This window comes from Equus przewalskii, chromosome 5, assembly GCF_037783145.1.
Source record: "Equus przewalskii isolate Varuska chromosome 5, EquPr2, whole genome shotgun sequence".
NCBI classification, from domain to species: domain Eukaryota; kingdom Metazoa; phylum Chordata; class Mammalia; order Perissodactyla; family Equidae; genus Equus; species Equus przewalskii.
The window spans coordinates 30,389,142-30,413,081 of NC_091835.1; the positions used below are offsets into that span (position 1 = coordinate 30,389,142).

Sequence of the window (23,940 nt, forward strand, 5' to 3'; positions counted from 1 at the left end):
AATAAAGAACAATGAAAAATGTAAACACTAAAAAATATATAAAGCTGTTAGAAAAATTTATTCCTATTTGATATGGAAAAGTCAAATATATAAAAATATGGTATTTGTATCCACTTTAGTATTTCTAAGTCTTATGGAAATAATGACATGTGCATATATATTCTCATTATTTGGAAAACATCTAAGAGTTATAGTTGCAGGCTCTGTTTATCAGCCTAAAAAGGTTTCTTAATCCTTCAATAGCGACCTAAAGAGATATCAGACTAAATCACTGTTAAAATTATTATACTTGTGACAAACACGAATATTATAAAGGTAGTTTGTGAGGCTCCTTGTGAATAAGAAGTTGTGCTTCCAAACCGTTCAATTATTTCCTTTACTTTGTTTCCTGTGATCAGTGTCACATCTTCATAATGAAGAATCACAAAGACGACAGCATTATGTCAAACACATCACCCTGCAGGGAGCACTGTGAGCTCTCCTTCCCTTCCTCAGGTCTTCTCACCATTCCAGGTATAACTCTCTGCTTGGTATTTCTTATCTTTATGAATGCAGTCTTTTTTCACTGAGCTGTTCAATCTAAAAATCTCAGAATCATTCTTGACAGTTCCTATTCCACTAATGTCTACATCCAATCAAGCCATAAAGTCCTACTGATTCTGTTTCTAAATATTTCCTCTGTAATTAATTGCACTGTTTCATCTGCATTACAACTGGTGTACTATTTTATTGCTTCTTTAAATTGCTGCCACAGTTACCTTCCAATAGCAAATTTGATCCTGACACTGTCCTGATTTAAAAAATATATATATATCCACTGGCAGCAGGCAGCCACCAGACTCCAGTCGTCACAGTGAACAACACAGCAAGGCCCTTCACTATCTGACCACATCCTACCACTCCAGCCTCATTTTCTCAAGGCTTTTGTAATATATGGAGATTATCCTATTTTTCTCCTTCACTTTGAATCTAAATATTAAACCATCCCTAAATTCCTGAGATAAACTGTACTTAGTAATAGTGTAGTATTTTTACACATTTCTGAATTTGCTAATATTTTATTTAGAATTTTTGTATCTACATTCGTATGTAATATTGGCCTATGATTTTTTGTATTGTCTCTAATCTTAGCATCAAAGTTATGCTAACTCATGCAATGAGTCAGGGAACTTTCCTTTCATTGTAGTTTTTGGAACAGTTGTTATAAGGTAGGAATTATTTGCTGTTTGGTGGAACAAACATCTAAAAACAACTAAGTTTTGTATCTACTGGTAGGAAGATTTTAAACTGATTTAGATTTTAGATTTGATGGTTTCAAGGACTACTCAGGTTGGGTAAGCTACATACTGGCATAAAGTTCATCCTGTTTTCCTAGGATTTTGAAAGTCTCTTTTGTAGCTGTAGATGTGTCTTCTTTTCCTTTCCCAAATACTGTTTATCTGTATCTGGTCCCTTATTTTAATTTTTTGTGAGGAGGATTGGCCCTGGGCTACCATCTGTTGCCAATCTTCCTCTTTTTGCTTGAGAAAGATTGCTGCTGAGCTAACATCTGTGCCAATCTTCCTTTTATGTGGGATGCTGCCACAGTGTGCTTGATGAGCAGTGCTAGGTCCATGCCTGGGATGTGAACCTGTGAACCGTGGGCAGCCAAAGCGGAGCGCACAAACTTAACTATTACACCAGCAGACTGGCCCCGGTCTCCTATGTCCAGAACAATCTGTCCCCCTATCTTTGACATCCAATTAAGTCACTAAATTCTATTTTTTAAGTATTTTCCAAGAACCAGCTTTTGGTTTTGTTAATCTGCTCTATGGTTGCTTTGTTTTTCTTTTCATTAATTTCTCCTTTAATTTCCTTTCTTCTTTTTTGGGGGGGGAGGGACTTATCTTGATGTGATTTTTCTAATTTCTTGAGGGATGCTTAGCTCATTAACTTTTAATCTTCTAACATATACATGTAAGGGTATAAATATTTCCCTAAGAACTGGTTTAGCAGCACCCCACAAATTTTGATATATATATTTTTTGCCATTCTTCCAAATATTTTGCATTTTCCCTTAGGATTTATAATTTTCCTAATTATTTAAAAATGAGCTTTAAAATTTCAAAATGTATGGAATTCAGTTGGTATATTGTTTTTATTATTGATTTCTAATTTTACTGTATTTGTTCAGAGAATTTGGTCAAAATAGCATAAATTCACAGGCATTTGTTGGCCTTGTTCTAAGATTTGGTATAGGATCACTTTTTATAAATGTTTCACATGTGCTTCTAAAGAATACATATTTTCTCCTTGTAAGGTACAGGGTTCTTTACGTACACAGATAAAGACTGTTAACTGTCTTTTATATCCTTTTTAGTTTTTTCACCTGTTTGATGTGTTAAATATTTTATTTTAACATTTTATTCTTCCTTTTTCTCCCCAAAGCCCCCTGGTACATAGTTGTGTATTTTCCGTTCTGAGTCCTTCTAGTTCTGGCTTGTGGGACACCGCCTCAGCATGGCTTGATGAGCGGTGCCATGTCTGTGCCCAGGATCCGAACTGGTGAAACCCTGGGCCGTCGAAGCAGAGCACAGGAACTGAGCCATGGGGCCAGCCCCCTGATTTGCTAAATTTTTCAATATGATTGTGAACTTATGAATTTTTTTTTTTAAGCTATGTTCTTAGGTCCATAGAGCTTCAATTATGTTATATCTTTTAGGTAGATTATTCCTTTTGTAAATATACAATGAATATTTTTATATCTAATATTGCTTTTTTGCTTTGAAGCCTATTTTGTCCAATAATCATAGAGTTCTACTGGCTTTCTTTTGGGTAGTGTCTGCCCAGCATATCTTTTTAAAACAATTTTACTTTCTGTCATTCTGTAACATTTTGCTTTAGGGGTTTCTTAAAAATAGCATTTTCATTCATTCAACAAATATTAGGTGTCTGACATTCTTCTAGGTGCCACAATAAATGAACAAAGTCCCTGCCCTCACAGAGCTTACATTTTAAAGAATATTGGCTGAACTTAGCCTATAGCTGGATTTTGCATTTTTCCATCTGTCTTCAATAAAATTTAACCTTATTACATTTAATGTTATTGATATATTTAGATATATTTCTAACTATTTTTGGTAACTTACATTTATTTATCCCACCACCTCCCATTCCTGACTTCTAGCAAATGGATCAACAAATTTTTTATTCATCCTTTCCCTTCATTATTTTGAAGTTTTGCATTCTATTTCTATCACTTTACTGCTTACCTGTAATATTTATTGTGTATGGTTGATAAGTCCAAAGTTATCAGATCTCTATTCTCCTTCCTCTACAATATGAAGATTTTAAATAATATTCTAACTGGTCCCACTTACCGTTTATTGTTTCTGTCACTCTGTTTCTAATCTCTCACCAAATTTGTCAGTGTTGTTAAATAATGTATTATGTTCAATGCTTATTTAGATTTGCCCACATATTCATTCCCCCCCACCTCCAGCATTGTTTCTGGCATCTCATCTAATTTCTTTCTTACTGAACTAGTTAATTTTTAATGAGTGAGCCTAAGTGATAAACTCTTTCAGTGTTTGTTTGAAAATATTTTATCCATACTTTTGGGTGCAGAATTTTAAATTTGCAGTTATTATTCCTCATCACTTTGAAGATAATTGTTATCCCACTCTCTTATGCCTTTTTTATTGATTCTTGAATCTATTTACAACTTCTTGTACATTTGTAGGCAATCTATCTGTTCACTCTGGTTGCTTGTAACACATCTTTCTCTTTGATGTTCTGCAGTTTCACTAAAATATTTATATGTGTAACTACTGATCGTTTTCAAGATTTGTAGTGCTTCATCAGTCTGAAGACTCATGATTTTCATCAATTCTGGAAATATGTTTTTATCCATTCTAATATTGCCTCTTCTGAATTTTCTCTGTGATTTTCCTCAAAACTTCTATCAGATGAATGTTGTACCTTTTCAGTCTATCTTCCATGTCTCTTAATCCCTCTTTCCTATTTTCTATCCTGTTTTATCTCTCTGTGCTATATTCTGGGTAATATCTATGGCATTTCCTTCCAAATCATTAATTTTCTTTTCAGATGTCTACTAGTTTGTCCATTAAGTTTGTAATTGAATGATTAGATTTTTTTGTTTCAATGTATATTGATTATTTGGCAAATCTACATATACTTTTTTAATAGCCTATTTTTTTCCCTACGTGCTAAGCACTGTTCTAAGAGTCTTAGGTAACTTAATTAAATTAATCCTCATAGCAACAATATGAAGTAGGTACAGTTATCATCCCAATTTTATAGACAAAGAAACTGGAGTTCAGAGAGACTAAATAACATGGTAAGTTAACATGATAAATAAGTCACAGACGTGGAACTCTAATACAAACAGTCTAGCTTCAGAGCCTGTACTCTTTTTTACAGCTAAAAAAAATTATATTTTTTTATTGAGAATTTCCAAACATACACAAAAGAAGAAAACAGAAACGACCCCTATATATCCATGTTCATCTTCAAAAACCATCATTATATTCCTCTACTTGTTTCCTTTATCCTCTCTTCTCTTTATTTGCTAGAGTATTTCTTCTTTTAAAAAAAATTTTATATTTGAGAAAATTGTAGAATCACATGCAGTTGTAAGAAATAATACAAAAATAGCCCAAACAATCTTGTAACAGGAAAACAATGTTGGGGGACTCATACTTCTTGATTTCAAAAGTTACTACAAAGCTTACAGTAATAAGACAGCATGATATAGGCATAAGGATAGAAAACTAGATTAATGGAACAGAACTGAGAGTCTAGAAATGAACTTTAACTTTATATGGTCAATCAGTTTTGGACAAGGGTACCAAGACAATTCAACAGAGAAAAAATACTGTTTTTAACAAATGGACACACACAAGAGAAAAAATAACATATAAAAGAATGAACTCAAAATGGATCATAAACCTAAATGCAATAGCAAAAACTATAAACTCCTTAAAAAAAGGAGAGGAAATATTCCTGACCCTGAGTTAGGCAATGATTTCTGAACTATGACATCAAACAGTACAAGAGGCAAAAGAAAAAGCCAAATAAATTAGACTACATCAAAATTAAATAAATTTATGCTGCAAACTATACCATCAAGAAGTTGAAAAGATAACCCACAGAATGGGAGAAAATATTTACAAATCATATATCTGATAAAGCACTTGTATCCAGAATGCTTACAACTCAACAAGAAAAAAAACCCCAATTAAAAAATGAGTAAAGGATTTGAACCAACATTTCTCCAAAGAAGATATACAAACAACCAAGAAGCATATGAAAAGATGTTCGACATTATTAGCCATTAGGAAAATGCAAATAAAAAAACCCGTTATCAGAAACCACATCACATCCACAAAGATGGCTATAATAAAAAAGAAATGACGATAACAAGTATTGGTGAGAATGTGGAAGAATGCTTATACAATGCTAGTGGGATTGTAAAATGGTACAGCTCTTCCGGAAAACAGTGTGGCAGTTCCTCAAAAAGTTAAACACAGAGTTACTGTACGACCTAGCAATTCCACTCCCAGGTATATATCCAAGATAACTGAAAACAGACTTCAACATGAAAAATTGTACACAAATTTTCATAGCAGCATTACTTATTATAGCAAAAAAGGAGAAATAACCCATTTATCCAACAACTTATAAATGGATAAATAAAATGTGATTTATCCATAATGGAATATTATTCAGCCATAAAAAGGAATGAAGTACTGATACATACCACAAACAGAGATTTAACTTGAAAATATTAAGCTAAGTAAAATAAGCCATGTAAAGGGCACATGTCATATGATTCCACTCATATGAAATGCCCAGAATAGGCAATCTAGAGACAGAAAGTAGATTAGTGATTGCTAGGCCTGGGGGAAAGGAAGAATAGCTAAATATGAACAAGTTGAGTACTAAAATAAATAACGCTTTCAATTTATTAAAACATATTGAATACACTAATGCTACAATGGCAATCATACTGCAATATAAATGTATCATATTAAAATGTTGTACACCTTAAACTTACATAATACTGTGTGTCAAATATATCTCAACTAAAAGAAAAGTACTGTATATATAAAAAGCTATGAGACTGAATGATAATAAAGAAAAACAGATACGAAACAAATTTTAGGAGTTTGTGGTGATGTTTATAATTCCTTGTATTTACTGAAAAACATGGAACTGTATACTTTAAATGGGTGAGTTATATGGCAAATGAATTATATTTTTAAAAGGTACTTAAAATAAGTAAATAATAAAACTAATGTGCAATCGTGAATAATGCTTTTGTTCTGAAAAATGATAGGAGAAAAGAAAACAAAAGGAATTTGTCATCACTGAAGTTTGTTAGGGCATCAACTCATTAAACACACACACACACACTCATATTTTCTTGGCCTTCTTATGAATGGAATTTCAGGGTAACAAAATAGCTCTAATAGATGAGGAAAAGTTAAATATAAAATAACTCACATTAATAAATGTGGAGGGAATAATCATCCTGCAGGCTTTTTATATGGTATTAGGGTTTCTGTGTCCTTTTGTCACGACCTCTATTACTCTTGCCTTCTAGCAAAGGTTTGCTAAGTTCATCTCGGACATTTCTTGCCCCAGATCTGGAATCAGCCATTTTTCCAGAGCTGATTCAATTCAGTGGGTGAAGCACAACGTGGATGCTTGGTGTTCACTGCTGCTCATTGCTTCTAGGTCATTTCAGTAAGAGCCAGGAAACACTTTTTTTTTTTAAAGAGGGAGAAATTTATAAATTAACAGTAATATTTTCAATATAGATTTAAGATTCTAGATGTTAATCTTGAAAAATTAGTTTTTACCAAACTTCTTGATTGTATATTTTACATTTTTTCCTCTTATGCTGAAAAATCTTGGTTCCTAACAATAACATAACTACCTGCTATTTGTTTTACCTATAAATATAATTCTTTGAAAGCACCAAGACCAATACAGTTACTATCAATATGCCATCAGGATGAACTTTAAAATTTCTTTGCTTTTTTTTTCTTGTCATTGGAGTACATACTAGTAAGGATGTACAGAGAAAAATCTCTGTTATATAAGGTTAGTTGAAATAACTCTTCACTCAATGTGGCCATGTCAACAACCTAATACATAATTAGATTCATTTATTTGTTTGTTTTCAAATTTCAAGAACTGCTCTTCCGGGTCACCTGACGAGACTATGTGCTGAAGAAACTCAAGGGAAGTCACTGTCGACTGCCACCACCAGGAGCAGCTGGGACCGCCCCCCCAGCCCAGCCTCCCATGCCCTGCGGTTGGACAAGACCTTCAAGCAGTGCCGCACCTTCGTACAAAGAGTAGACGTCCAACTTATCCAAGAGCAGCATCCTACCAAAATCCCGGTGATAACAGAATGCTACAAGGGTGAGAAGCAGCTTCCCGTCCTGGATAAAACCAAATTCCTTGTATCTGATCACGTCAACAGGAGTGAGCTCATCAAGATAAGCAGAAGATGCTTACAGTTCAACACTAATCAAGCCTTCTTCCTGTTAGTGAATGGACACAGCACAGTGAGCGTGTCCACACCTATTTCTGAAGTGTATGAAAGTGAGCAGGATGAAGATGGATCCCTGTATATGCTATGTGCCTCTCAGGAGACATCTGGGATGAAATTGTCAGTGTAAGACTAGAAAAATGTGTCTGTTCTAGAATTTTTTAAACCCTTACCAAGGAAAAACAAAGGGATGTTACCAACTTAGATTAATCCGTTCCTCTAATCACAGATCATCAAAACAGTAGTGTTCCTGCCTAGGAGTTTTAGGAAGTTGTTTTTGCACTTAAAGCAGAAAAACTGAGCTGCAGATGAACACATTCAGCTTTGGAAAACTATTATTATTTAACCTAGGCTGTCTTGTTTTCAAATTTAGAAGTTCAAAAATAAAATACTTTGCATTCTGAGTTGCCAATAGAGAGATGAAATAATCCATGTTCTGATAGCCTCTTATTTCCTGAGACTAAGCCGACTCCATCCCCTCCCTCTTCCCCTCCTAAGTTACTTTTGTTACATCTTATTCCATCCTGTGTTGTGAGTTTGTGGTTAAAATGACAAGATTATATTTATTTTTGGTGTTTTCCTTCCCTTTATCTTTAATGCTATATCTGAGTGTTTGCTAACCTGTTCTGATGGATAGTTAGAATTTTCTGCTTTTGCATACCTATTTATCTCCTTGCTCAGGGCTATGTAACCCCTTTCTTTTTTTTTTTTTTTCAGGTATGAGGGCCTTCTTGATCATTTCTGGTGGGAGGAGTCTGTGGTGATGAACTCCCTTAGCTTTTGTTTATCTGAGAAAGTTTTTATTTCTCCATCATACCTGAAGGATATTTTCACTGGATAGAGTATTCTTGGCTGAAAATTTTTGTCTTTCAGAGATTTAAATATATCATTCCATTCTCTCCCAGCCTGTAAGGTTTCTGCTGAGAAATCTGCTGAAAGGCTGATAAGGGTTCCTTTGTAAGTTATCTTCTTCTGCCTTGCTGCCCTTAGTATTTTTTCTTTGTCATGGACTTTTGCCAGCTTCACTACTATATGCCTTGCAGAAAGTCTTTTTACACTGATATGGTTAGGAGAGCTATTGGTGTCTTTCACTTGCAATTCCAGCTTCTTCTTGAGATTTGGGAAGTTCTCCGCTATTATTTCTTTGAATAAGCTTTCTGCTCCATTCTCCTTCTCTTCTCTCTCTGGAATATCTATAATCCTTATGTTGCATTTCATAATTGAGTCAGATATTTCTTAGAGGATTTCTTCATTTCTCTTTAGTCTTAGTTCTCTCTCCTCCTCCATCTGAAGCGTATCTGTATTTCTGTCCTCAATATTGCTGATTCGTTCCTCCATAATATCAGCTCTTTTGCTCAGGGAGTCCATATTCTTCTTTATCTCATCCATTGTGTTTTTCATGTCCAATATTTCTGATTGGTTCTTCTTTATAGTCAATCTCTTTTGTTAAGTAGCTCTTGAATTCATTGAACTGTCTATCTGCATTTTCTTGTAACTTGTTGACTTTTTTTATGATAGCCATTTTGAATTCTCCATCATTTAGATTATAGATTTCTCTGCCTTCAGGATTGATTCCTGGGTACTTGTCAATTTGCTTCTGGTCTGGAGATTTAATATATTTTTTCATACTGCTAGATGGCATGGATTTGTGCTTCCACGTTGTGGTAGTATTTGATTGCTGCTTCCACCTGCTACCACCAGGTGGAGGTCAAGAGCTGTGTATTCTGAGCCCACTGAGATCCATGGCTTGCTGCTTCCCAGACACCTCTTTTCTGGTCCTGCTGAATTGGGGCGCCGGGTTCGGGGGAGGGTCACTTTTGCGTGATCTTGGGGGCTTCCTGCTATCTGTTCTCCTAGGGTGTTAGTTGATGAAGACATCCCTGTGATAGGTAGTGACCTCTTTGTGGGGCTTTCCCAGAGGATGTGAGGGACCTTGGAGAGTGATGGCATTCCCATGGAAAGCTAGCTCCTTCCCCCTTTCCTCTTGGAGCCATATGTGGTCCTGGGTTGCTGCTCTTTGGGAAGAAAAGAAGATTTCTCCTACCTTGTTCCACTTCCTCAGGGGGTCCAGCACCTCCACCTTCAGACGTTTGGTATGGCTGCGTGGGTCTCTCAGATGTCTTTTGTGTTGTATGGGTGTCCTCTGTTGGAATATGAATGTCCTTTTCGTTGTATCTTAAAGGGGAGCATTTATGGGGAGCACTCACACTGCCATGATGCTGACACCACTCTCCTGATTTTATTTTTGATTGTGTAAAACATTCATATGCTTCTAGAGCCAAAATTATAACTAGGTACATCCAGAGAAGCCTGGCTTCTATCCCTGTCTCTTCTACCATGTTTCCTCCTTTTGTACGAAATTTTGGGGGGTAAAATTTTGATTTATCCTTATATTTATTCAATTATAAGCAAACATACTCTCTTACAAAAATTTATGCATTACTTACATAAAAATTAGAATATTAAATATACTATTCTGCATCTTGGTTTTTCATTTAACAATATATTCTAGAAATCACTCCATATCAATAGAGATCTTTCTCATTCCTTTCTACAGCTGCAAAGTACTCCAGTCTTTTGGATATACTATAATTGATTCAACCAATATCCCAATGTTGGACATCTGGGTTACTTCTAATCTATTGCTATTACGACACTGTTGCAAAACTACAATAGCAAATATGGAATTACCTTGTAGATATGTTATTCTGTATTTCTGAAGATGTATCTTTGGGATGGATTCCTAGAAGTGAAGCTTCTGGGTCAAAAAGTCAAAGCATAGATAAATAATTTTATTTGATATTGCCAAATTCCCTCTATAGGAGGTGTACATTTTGCATTCCCACCAGGACAGTATTAAGAGTGCTGCATCTACACAGCCTTGTCAACTGAGCATGTTGTTAAACTCTGGATTTTGGCCAAATGGCACCTCAATTTGCCTTCACCTTATTATTAGTAAGGCTGAGCATCTTTTCATATGTTTAAAGACCATCGATATTTCTTCCATATGATCTTCTATTCATACCTTCTGACATCTTCCCCCGTGTTAAATTGCTATTTTCTTCTCAATGTTCAGGAATGCTTTTTATTAGGGATATTAGCTCTTTGTGATGTAAGTTGCAATTTCTTATCTGTAGTCTGACATTTGTCTTGATTTTCAGAGCCCGTACTCTTAACTACTACACTATACTGCATCCACTGTTCTTTTCTTATGATTCTTATACTTTATCTCTTTAGTTATCTTAAAATCTTTAAAAAATATTGCTCCTCTATGATCTCAAGTCTTCAGAGAGGTACTCTTCCTGTTTGTTACCTCTTCTTCATGGTGGACTCATTGTGAGCTCATCTTAAAGGGTACCTATTTTTTTCCGTGAGATTATTGAGAAGTTTGTGTTGTTGAAAAATCCCACCAATGATACTGTGATTGTTTCTGCTAGGTTCTGAAGGGGCATATAAGTCTGGGATAAATTTTATACTAATATTTCAGGTAGGAACTTCACACACCACAAGGTAGCATAAATTTGTACTATGAATCTGCAGGAGGTATAGGTTTCAGTTTTGACATCTTATAGGAGATTGTGGGTTCCTTCCCACAGTCATGGCAGAGAAGAGTTTCTTTGTCATTTACCAGAGGTAAAAGTTTGACTGAATTAGTCTTGCTTTCCCACGTATTATTTCCCTTCTAAGACTCCTCTCATTGTCTTATCCTATACCAGAGGTTCAGTTCCAACTCCTCACCTCATGTAATCCTAATGTCTCACCTCCTTTCCCTGTACAAGCATTAAAACCAAAGTTCCTGGTCATAACTGGGTCATAACTAGTCATAACTCCCCAGGGCTCCTGCAGCATTAGTTCACACACCTCACCTCTGCCTTTATCTCCCTCTTTGATTCTGACACATGGAGATTTTCCCTTCTTTCAATGAGTTCAATCGTACATCACAAATTTTGAGAAATGGTTAAAGCTTATCCAGCATTTTTAGGCTTAAAACAAAGGTGTTTCAGTGCTATCTGAAACCTTTGTCAGATTCTAATAATCTGTTTATATATCTTTTCCTCCAAAAGATTGTGAGTTTATGAGGGCTGGGACAAAGACTCATTCATCTTTGTAGTAATACAGTTCCTAACAAAATTTCCAGTATACATAAGATCCTTAATATATGTCTATTGAATTCAAGAATCTATTTTCCATGGTTGGTACAAAGTGAAAATAGGTTAGTAGTTCTCACTTTTCCTACCATTTAGGACTATATTTTATTATTTTTCCAGCAGTAAGCTTCATATTTTGAGAGCTTCTTCTATCAAGTTTAACTTACCTTTATTAAATAATGTACCTTTCCATTTGTATTAATTAAAAATAGATACACTTAGTAAGCAATTTCTCATGACTGTGAAAAATCCAGCATTACCACAATGAGTTATGTCAGCCAAAAGGAAAGAAAAAAGACATTTTCACTAACTAGCAGAGTTTTATTCCAAATAAAAATATAGTTGCTGTTACTTATACTAGTTTCAAAAAGAACCCCAAAATCCAGGGACTCTGATTTATAAGCATTTATAAAGCTTTTTTCTTTGATTTCCTCATATACAAATGGACTTATGTATGAAAAGGAGAACTTTTGATTATAGATATTCATATAGTTATTTTAGAGCTCAGTAGGTTTTTCTTTTTTAAAAGGCTTCATGTAATTTTCCTCTCTTAAGAGTATTCTTAGATACATCACCACTGATGGCATTAAGCTCATAGGATATCTGTTCTTTCAATACAGACTTTATTTCCTACCCAAACTCTACTTTTTTCTTCTCTTGGTAGAAAGCAAAGAAAAAAACAAATGCACACCAAATTGTCTGTCTGCTAGTTTGCAGGGTCTCTTCCATCTCATTATGATCATTCCTAAATTCTTAGAATGGCTAGGTGGGATTCCTTGCTTCTATAAGACAGAGACACAGAACATAGCCGGGGGGATTTTCAAGCATAGTTAAAAGGTTTCCCTGAGTTGAAGAGATTCCTTCTCAGGCGCCAGCAAGAATATATTAATCTCAATGGTTAATCCTGATTATCATGTATATCTAACACTTTCTTCTATGCCATGCAGACTTTGATTTTGAACTCTGGAGGATAGCAGCCTACACTTTCTCTCTTCAAACAAACATTAACATGAGGATAAACATACATTCAGCATTTTTAAGTTAAAAAACACTTTTTATAAGAATTTCTATTATATTCCTTATTTTTCCGAGCTGTCCTGTTTTCTGGCAAGGTGATGGTGTGTGACTGCAGTACAATGGGGTGAAAAGGTCAGAGTCAGATCCACAAAGCCCTTCCTAAAATTACATCACAGGGATGAGATATGACCCAAACCAATGTCTGAAATCAAATTTTCAAAAAGTGTGACTGAGACTTTATTGAGCATCACCTCACTTTCTAATACACATTTCCTTATCCTTGCAAAAAACCTAAAGTAACCCTATTCCAGTTGAATGTCCTCAAAGAAACAGAAGCCCTACATTCTGGAAAGCAACCAGAATGTTTAAGGGGAATATTAGCTGGATGCAGTGAGACTCACCATTGGATCTAAGGAAAGAAGAAAATGTAGGCTGGTGCTTTCTGTTATTCTAGAAATCAGCGAACGAAGCCAGAATCCGAGAGCATTTACCACAGAGTTTTGTGTATGGTTTAGGCTATCTGGGTGGGTGAGTATATAGTTAAAATTTTACAGATATGAAGGCCATGAAAAAGAGAAGTGATACTAAATTTCTTCACGCGTAACAGAAAAGACAGACTTTAAAAAAAAAACTTAGATGGTATTAAATACAAGTTAAAAAAATCATTTTCTCAAGGATGGTGGTACAAACTAGAGGCATCACTTACAACGCATCCCAACCCAACAACTTGCTGCTCAAAGCAGAAAAGTTCACTATTCTCCTTTCAAACAGAAGAGCTCTTCCTTAGTAAACACGTGGAAATTAATTTTAAATTATTTAATGCTTTTTATTAAAAAAAAAAAAGCATTTTCTCCCATTTGAGGAATAGCTAAGCACACAGAGGGGCGATCTTCAAGAATTCTAACCACTTTAAACGCACACACACAAAGAAAAAAGTGCAGTTTAGATCAGAATAAAAATTATTCCAGTAAGTTTTTAGGGAATTTTATCTTTTCTTTTTGCAAAATCATGGTCCATGTGCGGAAAAGGAAAGAATGGAATTGACTAAAAATATATTAACTCTAAATTGTATACTCATGTGCACATATACTGATGTATCTTTAAGTAAACTCAGGGGATATGAAAGCATTCAGATTCTTACTGGAAACCATTCATATTGAAAGTAATTGACATAAAGCCAAACTCTGCAACACCACCTCCTCTCCCTGTTGCACGATAATTCATTATACAAGGATTTCTCTGTACATATGTGCTTGCACAAACTTTGATATGTGGTTAAACTGTTAAAATTGGCATACAATGACCAGTGCATTCTTGGTGTCTTCTCTATTCTCCAAAGTTACTTTTCTTGTGTGTGTGAAATTGAGCTAAGTGGCTTTTAGTCTGTTGCGTAAAGGGAAAAAAGAAAACTGACATTTATTAAAATCAGGACTTTATAGGGAAAAAGCTTAAATTATAGAGAAGTATCTTAACTGATTTCATCTGTTAATGGTAGTTATTTTAATACTTCACTTATCACTTAATAAACTCATGTATTTGAAAACCCTTAGTTCCTGAAAATAAACAAGAAGTATCAGGCACAGATAGATTATTACAAGTAATGGATACCCATTAAGGATCATTTCAAAGGAATTAGAAGCTGAATAAAATACTGATATTAGACAGTAAAACTTGTCTGCTACTAGAGGTATCATTTTCTAAAACACATAAATATGTGACTGGGGCTTGGGGGTAGGGTTGCAATGAAAATTATGATTTCAAAAAAATTGGGTTATCTGAATGTAAGCATTAAAATTCAACCCATTCATCATTTAGATATCTGAACCCAGAACATATCTTTTGTTTTCCTATAGAGAAAAGGCAGTTTTGCCTAAGTCTTCCTTCAAAAGTAAATGTTAGCTTTAACTTGTGCTTCCATAAGATGGAACGGACATAATTTTCCCTATACTTTCTAATAAGTACAAAAGCACAACTAAAAACTTATCTATAAGCTATATATATATATATACATCTAAAACTACACCCACACACAAACATAAAGAAAGATGAGAGGGGCTGGCCCAGTGGTGTAGCAGTTAAGTTCATGTGCTCCGCTTCGGCAGCCTGGGGTTCACTGGTTCAGATGCCAGGCGCACACCTATGCACTGCTTATCAAGCCATGCTGTGACAGGCATCCCACACGTAAAATAGAGGAAGAGGGGCACAGAAGTTAGCTCAAGGACAATCCTCCTCAGCAAAAAAGAAGAGGATTGGTGGCAGACGTCAGCTCAGGGCTGGTCTTCCTCAAAAAAAAAAAACAAACAAAAAATGGTGGAGAGAAAACAGCAGATTGGTTAGGAACACTGGGAACCAAAGAATGACACAAATGGTAAGTTCCCTGGATTTTCTTTTTGCCTCATATGTCCAAAATTGGAACCGTACAAACTGGCAACCTGAAAATGCCAACAGTTACAGACAACAAAAGCTTGTGTTCTCTAGCCAAAAAAAGTCTAGAAATGAAACGGGCAGCCTAGCCAGATAGAAAAATTTTAGACAATAGTCACTCTACTCTAAAGTCCACAGAAAAAACGTGGCCCTACGGCCACCCACAGCAGCAAAGGCTGAGTGGTGAGCTGAGATTTCTATTCTCATAACCTCCCCTGCCCCTGTGGAAGGTTCAGAGAAAGCCACGGAGGGAGGAAGGGCTTGCACCCACAGCGGGCAATAACAAAGCCTCCACAGTGTCAGTGGAGATGGGTGGATCCTCCCCGGGAACTGTCAGAGGAGGCCTGGAGGAGAGGCGGGACTTCCAGTGCTGCACAGCAGTATGGAGGCCACCCCTCACTCCCCACCCCACGGTATTTGTGGAGCTATTCCTACTCCTCCCAGGCAGGGATGTGTCAGTGGAGGCCTATGGGGTACAAACTCATACTTCTGCCGAAGAGTAACAGGGAGCCCCTACTCCTTGGGTGTCAACAGAGGAACCTGGACTGCTGCCTCCACTGGGCAGTAATGAGGCTGCGCGTCCCTCTTCCCGTGCTGGGGTGTGCCTAGGAAAATCAGCTAAAATAGAAAGTTGAAATAAGAACTAGAGTTAATATCTAAAATGTCCAGGCTTCAAAAGTCACTCATACCAAGAAGCAGGAAGATCTCAAACTTAATGAAAAAAAGACAACCATGGTTAAAGGCACAGCAGGGACTGGAAACATTCTTCTCCATAGATGGTCTTTCTTCTGGATCCCTTGTCTCAACTAGTGGAACCACTTCCACTTACTCATCCAAGTTAGACATTTGGCTCTCTCAATGGTCGGTGGGTAGAAGTGACCTTAGGGCTCAAGCATAGAAGAAAAAGTACTCAACCCTCCAGCCATCTCTTCTTACGCCACAGAGACTAAGGAGGCCTCATACTGAAAGAGATAGGCTATCAAAATTCAAGCAGGCCTGGAGCACTGAATTGCTACATGGAGAGCAACCACCTCATTGAGTCAGCAAGACCTGCATAACTGAGAAGTTACCCTTCACTGTGTTAAACCACTGAGAGTAGGTGGTGTTTGACATTACATGATACCCTAGATTATACACTATCTCTCCCATCTCAACTGCGCTGTTTTATTCTTGTGGTAAAATATACACAAAATTTGCCATTTTAACCATTTTTAAGTGTACAGTTCAGTGGTATTAAATTTATTCACATTATTGTGCAACCATCACCACCATCCATCCCTCTTTTCATCTTGTAAAACTGAAACTCTATTAACTATTAAACAATAACTCTCCATTCTCCCCTCCCCACCAGCCCCTGATGACCACCATTATACTTTCTCTATTATTTTGATTGCTCTAAGTATCTCATATAAATGGAATAATACAGTATTTGACTTTTTGTGACCATAATGTGTATTGTATTGTGATTTTCATTTACCATTCCATCTTCAAGTTTCATCCACATTGTAGCATACTGCAGAGTTTCCTTCCTTTTTAAGGCTGAATAATATCCCATTGCATGAATATACTGCATTTTACTTTTCCGTCCATCCCTCAACGCATGCTATGGTTGCTTCTACACTTCAGCAATTGTGAATAATGCTGCTATGAACATGGCTGTACAAATACCTTGAGACTCTGCTTTTAATTCTTTTGGGTACATACCCAGAAGTAGAATTGCTGGATCATATGGTAATTCTATTTTTAATTTTTTTTGGAACAGCCATACTGTTTCCCACAGTGGCTCTACCATTTTACATTTCCACCAATACTGCACAGGGGTTTCAATTTCTCCACATTCCTGCCAAGTCTTATTGTTTTCCCCTTTTTTGGTGAGGACGATTGGCCCTGAGCTAACACCTGTTGCCAATTTTCTTCTTTTGGCTTGAGGAAGATTGTCAGTGAGCTAACATCTGTGCCAATCTTCTTCTATTTTGTATACAGGATGCCCCAGAGCATGGCTTGATGAGCAGTGTGTACGTCCATGCCTGGGATCTGAACTTGTGAACCCTGGGCCACCGAATTGGAGCACGTAAACTTAATGACTACACCACCAGGCCAGCCCATTTTCTATTTTTTTTGATAGTTGCCATCTTAATGGGTATGCCACGGCATCTCGTAGTTTTGATTTGCATCTCCCTAATGATTAGGATCTTGAGCATCTTTTCATGTTCTTATTGACCATTCATATATCTTTGGAGAAATGTCTATTCAAGTCCTTTGCCCATTTTTGAATCGGGTTGGTTTTTGTTGTTGAGTTTTAGGAGTTCTGTATGTATTTTGGATATTAATCCCTTATGAAATACATGATTTACAAATATTTTTTCCCATTCTGTGGATTGCCTTTTTACTCTGAGGATAGTGTCTTTTTTTAAAAAAGATTTTATTTTCCCTTTTTCTCCTCAAAGCCCCTGGTACATAGTTGTATATTTTTAGTTGTGGGTCCTTCTAGTTCTGCCATGTGGGACACCTCCTCAGCAAGGCTTGATGAGTGGTGCTAGGTCCGTGCCCAGGATCTGAACGAGCGAAACCCTAGGCCACCACAGCAGAGTGTGTGAACTTAACCACTCGGCCATGGGGCCAGGCCCAGGATAGTGTCTTTTGATGCACAAAATTTTAAAATTTTCATGAAGTCCAATTTGTCTATTTTTTCCTTTGTTACCTGTGCCTTTGGTGTCACATCAAAGAAATCACTGCCAAATCCAATGTCATGAAGCTTTTATACTACGTTTTCTTCTAAGAGTTTTATTGTTTTAGGTCTTACACTTAGGTCCTCGATCCATTTTGAGTTAATTTTTGTATATGGTATTAGGGAAGGGTTTGAACTCATTCTTTTGCACGTAGAGATCCAGTTTTCAAAGCACCAAATGTTGAAAAGACTGTCCTTTCCCCATTGAATGGTCTTGGCACCCTTGTCAAAAATCACTTGACCAGGGCCAGCTGCGTGGCTGAGTGGTTAAAGTTCTGTGTGCTCTGCTTTGGTGCCGGGGTTTGCAGGTTTGGATCTCAGGGGCAGACCTACTCCACTCATCAGCCATGCTGTGTAGGCATTCCAAGTATAAAAACTAGAGGAAGGCTGGCACAAATGTTAGCTCAGGGCTAATCTTTCTCAAGCAAAAAAAGTGGAGGATTGGCAATGGATGTTAGCTCAGGGCCAATCTTCCTCACAAAAAGAAGAAAAGAAAAGAAAAGAAAAGATTATTTGAACATATATGTGAGGGTTTATTTCTGGGCTCTTTATTCTATTCCATTGGCTTATACATCTGTCTTTATGCCAATAGCACACTGTTTTGATAACTGCAGCTTTGTAGTAAGTGTTGAAATCGGGACGTGTGAGTCCTCCAGTTTTGCTCTTCTTTTTCCAGATTGTTTTGGCTATTTGGCATCTCTTGAGATTACACATAAATTTTAGGATGGGTTTTTCTCTTCATGCAACAAGTGCCATTGGGATTTATATGGGATTGCATTAAATCTGTAGATCACTTGTAGTACTGACATTTTAATAACGTTAAGTCTTTGAATCCATGAACATGGGATGTAAGTCCATTTATTGATGCCTTCTTTAATTTCTTTCAGTAATGGTTTGTAGTTTGCATTGTATTAGTCTTTCACCTCCTTGGTTAGTTGATTCCTAAGTATTCTACTCTTCTTGATGTTGTTGTAAAAGGAACTGTTTTTGTAACTTACTTTTCAGATTGCTCAATATTCATGTATAGAAATGCAAATGATTTTTTTATGTTGACTTTGCATCCTGCTACTTTGCTGAATTCATTTATTAGTTCTAACAGCTTTTTTTGGTGAAGTCTTTAGGGCTTTCTACATATAAGATCATATCATCTGCAAACAGAGATAGTTTTACTTTTTCCTTTCCAATTTGGAGGTCTTTTATTTCTTTTTCTTGCCTAACTGCCCTGGTTAGTATTTCCAGTACTATTGATACCGACCCTGGTATCAGTTTCCCCACATTAAACCCAGCATATATAGGGTTAAACCAAAACACTCATTCCCTGCTTACTCTCTGGCTTTCTGCCTCCAGAATCCGCTATCCTCCAGGTAGACAGACACCATCAAGGACAAGCTCCTGGACCATCTCCTCCCCACAAAGAGATACGGGCTGGTGGGAAAGCTGCTGACCAGCAAGGTCATGGGCTCCCTCCTCTCTGCAAGTGTCTCAAGGCCAAAGACAGGCTGGTGGGAAAGCTCCGACCAGCAAGGCCATATGCTCCCCCTCCCCTACCTAAACCCCCAAATAAAAACCCTTCCTTTTAGCTTTTCGGGGAGTTTGGGATTTCAGCGTTAGCTGCCCTTTCTTCTTGCTCAGTGCTGTGCAAAAAATAAAATTCCTATTTTCTTCCACCACAGCCGGTGTCAGAGATTGGCTTGCTGTGCAACAGGTGAGCGAACTCACTTCAGGTTCGGTAACACCATGTTGAACAGAAGTGGTGAAAGCAGGCATTCTTGTGTTGCTCCTGATCTGAGACAAAAAACATTCATCTCAGTCTTTCACCATTGACTATGATGTTTAATGTGAGTTTTCCATATACAATCATGTGTCACATAATGATAATTTGATCAACAATGGACTGCATATGTGACAGTGGCCCCATAGGATTAGTACCATATAGCTTAGGTATGTAGCAGGCTGTGTCATCCAGGTTTGTGTAAGTACAGGCTATGATGTCTGCACAATGACAAAATCACCTAACGACACATTTCTCAGAACATATTCCCATTAAGTGATGCATGATGTATGGCTTTTATTATGTGGAAGTAGTTTCTTTCTATTCCTGCCTTAAGTGTTTTTATCATGAAAGGGTATTGAATTTTGTCAAATACTTGTTCCTCATCAATTGAGATAATCATGTGGTATTCTTCCTTCATTCTGTCAATGTGGTGTATTACATTGATTGCTAAATCCCTCTTGTCTTCAGTTTTTTGGAAAAGTTTGAGAAAGATATACCTAGTTCTTTAAGTGTTTGGTAGAGTTAAAGAGTGAAGCCATCAGGCTTTTCTTTGTTGGGAGATGTTTGATTACTGATTCAATTTTCTTACTAGTTACAGGTCTACTCAGATTTTCTATTTCTTTGTTATTTAGTCTTGGTAGGTTCTGTGTTTCTAGGAACTTGTCCATTTCATCTAGGGTATCCAAGTTTTTGGCGTACAGTTGTTCATTATACTCTCTTATAATCCTTTTTATTTCTGTAGCATTAGTAGTAATGTCCCCACTTTCATTTCTGATTTTAGTAATTTGAGATTTCTTTTTTTAGTCCATCAAGCTAAAGGTTTATCAATTTTGTTGGCTTTTTCAAAGGACCAACTTTTGGTTTCACTGATTTTTCTCTACTGTTTTTCTGTTCTCTATTTCATTTAATCTCTGCTCTAATCTTTATTATTTCCTTTCTTCTACTGGCTTTGGGTTACTTTGGTCGTCTTCTATTTCCGTAAGTTATAAAGTTAGGTTGTTGATTTGAGATTGTTCTTGTTTTTAATCTAAGCATTTATAGCTACAAATTTCTTCCTTAGCACTGCTTTCACTGTGTCCCCTAAGTTTTCCCATGCTGTTTTCATTTTCGTTCATCCCTAAGTAGTTTTTAATTTCCCCTGTGATTTCTCCTTTGATCTACTGGTTGTTTAAATGTGTACTGTTTAATTTCCACAATTTTGTAAATTTTCCAGTTACACTTTTGATTTCTAACTTGTTGTATACGTCTGTTAGATCTAGTTGGTTTACTGTGTTGTTTACATCCTCTATTTCCTTACTTATCTTCTGTTTGGTTGTTCTATCCATTATATGAGTGGGGTATTGAAGTTTCCAATTATTACTGTAGAGCTGCATTTCTCTTTTCAATTCTGTCAGGTTTTGCTTCATATATTGTGATGGACTTTCAGTAGGTGCGTGCATGTTTATATTTGTCTTATCTTCTTGCTGCATTGAAGCTTTTATTAATATATAATGTCCTTTTTGTCTTTTGTAACCTTTTTTAATTTAAAGTTTATTTAATATTAGCATAGCCACCAGTGTTCTCCTTCGGTTACTATTCACATGGAATATCTTTTCCCATCCTTTCATTTTAAACTTGTTTGCATCTTTGGCTCTCAAGTTGAGTCTCTTGCAGACAGCATATAATTGGATCATGTGTTTTTATCCATTCTGCCAGTCTCTGTCTTTTGACTGCAGGGTTTAATTCACTTACATGTAAAGTCATTATTGATAAGGAGGGATTTACTTCTGTCACTATGCTATTTGTTTTCTATTTTATATATTTTCTAGCTTTTTCGTCCCTCACTTCCTACCTTACCATCTTCTTTTGTGTTTATTTTTTGTAGTGAAATGTTTAAATTCCTTTCTCATTTCCTTTTGTGTATATTCTGTAGCTATTTCCTTTGTGGTTACCATAGAGATTACATTTAATATCATAAAGCTATAACACTCTAATTTGAATTTATACCAGCTTAACTTCAATAGGATACAAAAACCATGCTCCTTTACAGCTCTGTCCCCACCCTTTTCAGTTATTGATGTCACAAAATTACACCTTTATATTTTGTGTACCCAAAAACAAACTAATAATTCCTTTAAATGCACCAGACTCCTAAACTGTGTAGAAAATAAGATGTGGAGCTACAAACCAAAGTGATAGTAATAGAAGCTTTTATATTAATAATTTTCTTCCCTTAAATGTATTAGTCTCTTAAATCATGTAGAAATCAAAAAGTACAGTTAAACACCATTATTACAATAATACTAGTTCTTATAATTACCCACTTATATACCTATATTGAGACGTTTATTTCTCCACACGGATTTGAGTTACTGTCTAGAGTCCTTTCCTTTCACCTTGCGTGGCTCCCGTGAGCATTTCTTGCAGGGTATGTCTAGTGGTCATGAACTCTCGCAGCTTGTGTTTAACTGGGAATGTCTTAATTTCTCCCCCAGTTTTGAAGGACAGTTTTATTGGAAATAGGATTCTTTTTTTTCTCTTTTATCTCTTTAAATATATCAGCTGACTGTGTTCTGGCCTCCAAAGTTTCTGATGAGAAATCTACCTAAAATCCTATTGACGACCCCATCTATGTGATGATTCAGTTCTCTCTTGCTGCCTTCAAGACTGTCCATCTTTTGACAGTGATTATAATGTGTCTAGGTGTGGATCTCTTTGAATTCATTTTACTTGGAGTTGGTTGAGATTCTTGCATGTTTGTATTTATGTCTTTCATCAAAAATAGGAAGTTTTCAGCTATTATTTCTTCAAATATTCTCTCTGCTCCTTTCTCTCTCTCTCTTCTCCTTCTGGGACTCCCATGAGGCATACGTTGGTTCTTTAGATGATATTCCACTGGTCCCTTAGCCTTAGTTCTCTTTTCTTCAATCTTTTTTCTTTCTGTTCCTCAGTGTTGATAATTTTCATTGTCTTATCCTCAAGTGCACTGATTCTTTCTTCTGTTTGCTCAAATCTGCCTTTGAATCCCTCCAGTGAATTTTTCATTTCAGTTATTATACTTTCGTTTTGGTTTCTTTTTAGATTTTCTCTTTATTGATATTTCCATTTTATTCACACATCATTTTCTTTACTTTCCCCACATCTGCCTTTAGCTAGCATCTTTAAGACAGTTGTTTTAAAGTCTCTGTCTAGTGTATCTACCATTAGGTCTTTTTCAGGGATAGTTTGTGTTGATTTATTTTTCTCCTTTGAATGGGATGTACTTTACTATTTCTTTGCATGCCTTGTGATTTTTTTGTTGAATACTGGACATTTGAATCTAATAATATGGTAACTCTGGAAATCAGAATCTCCCCTTTCCCCAAGGATTGCTGTTTTTATTTATTGTTTTGATTTTTTGATTGTTGTAGGCTGTCTCTGTGCTGAGGATGAGCCAGAGGTGTAAACTTAAGGTCTTTTCTGAGCCTTTCCCTGTGCATGTATGGTCACTTTCTAATTTTCCCCGTATATGCAGTTGTTTTTGAATGTTCTAGTCTTTAACATCTGGCTTCCCAAATGGGAGAAAGCAAACAATGAAGGGGGGAAAAACAGGTGCCAGCCCTTTAAGTCCCCTGAATGTCATTTCAGCCATAAGGGGAGGGCCTTGAAACAATTGGGGGAGGAGTAACAACAACGGCTACCCGCATTTGTCTGCATCTCTGTGATCAGAAGCAGCAATCAGTGATCAGAGCAAAGATCTCCAATATTTGGAGAACAGGGTTCTTGTTGCCCATCCTAGCTCCCACAGGCTATGTGCAAGCTGCTCCAGGAACACATGCACAGGGCCTGGCGCAAGGCTAGTGGTGGAGGATGGGTAGCTGCTACTTTGCTAAGAGCTGAAATTGACTGAAATTAACCACTATTTACCATCCAAGTCTTCCCCCTGGAAATTACAAGACTTCAACAGACTCTGGAGGTCCAAAATAGTTACATTACACAGATTCTGCTAGTGCAACTGTTGTCTTGGTGAGCAGACAGATTCCAGGTGCTTTCTACTATGTCATCTTCCCAGAATCCTCTTGATTTTGCCCTGTATTCTTGGCCTCATCATTTCATATTTGGATAACTGGAATAGACTCTTAGTCTCCCTGTTTTTAACCTTACCATCCTCTTCGCACTCCAGGCCCCCTCAACTTTCCTGTATTAACTGCCAAAGTGATCTACCTAAAAGAACACTCTGAAAACATCTGTGAGACTAAAAACCTCTTCATGGCTTGGCATTACCTGCAGGATCAATTCCAAATTAACCTCAGCATTGTCAATACAG

The 23,940-nt window shown here is 36.5% G+C and overlaps 2 protein-coding genes across 23 annotated transcripts in view; one reads left to right on the top strand and one right to left on the bottom strand.

Moving 5' to 3' along the window:
* The window catches only part of ERC1 (ELKS/RAB6-interacting/CAST family member 1), a 516,642-nt gene that overhangs the window by 94,096 nt on the left and 398,606 nt on the right, over positions 1-23,940 (bottom strand). The gene's annotated exons all lie outside the window — the stretch shown is intronic.
* Positions 5,477-7,820, top strand: LOC103555813 (microtubule-associated proteins 1A/1B light chain 3 beta 2-like). The gene is made up of 2 exons (XM_070618152.1): positions 5,477-5,538; positions 7,202-7,820. Exons 1-2 carry the CDS (start codon positions 5,477-5,479, stop codon positions 7,692-7,694), a joined length of 555 nt encoding a protein of 184 aa, XP_070474253.1. The 3' UTR covers positions 7,695-7,820.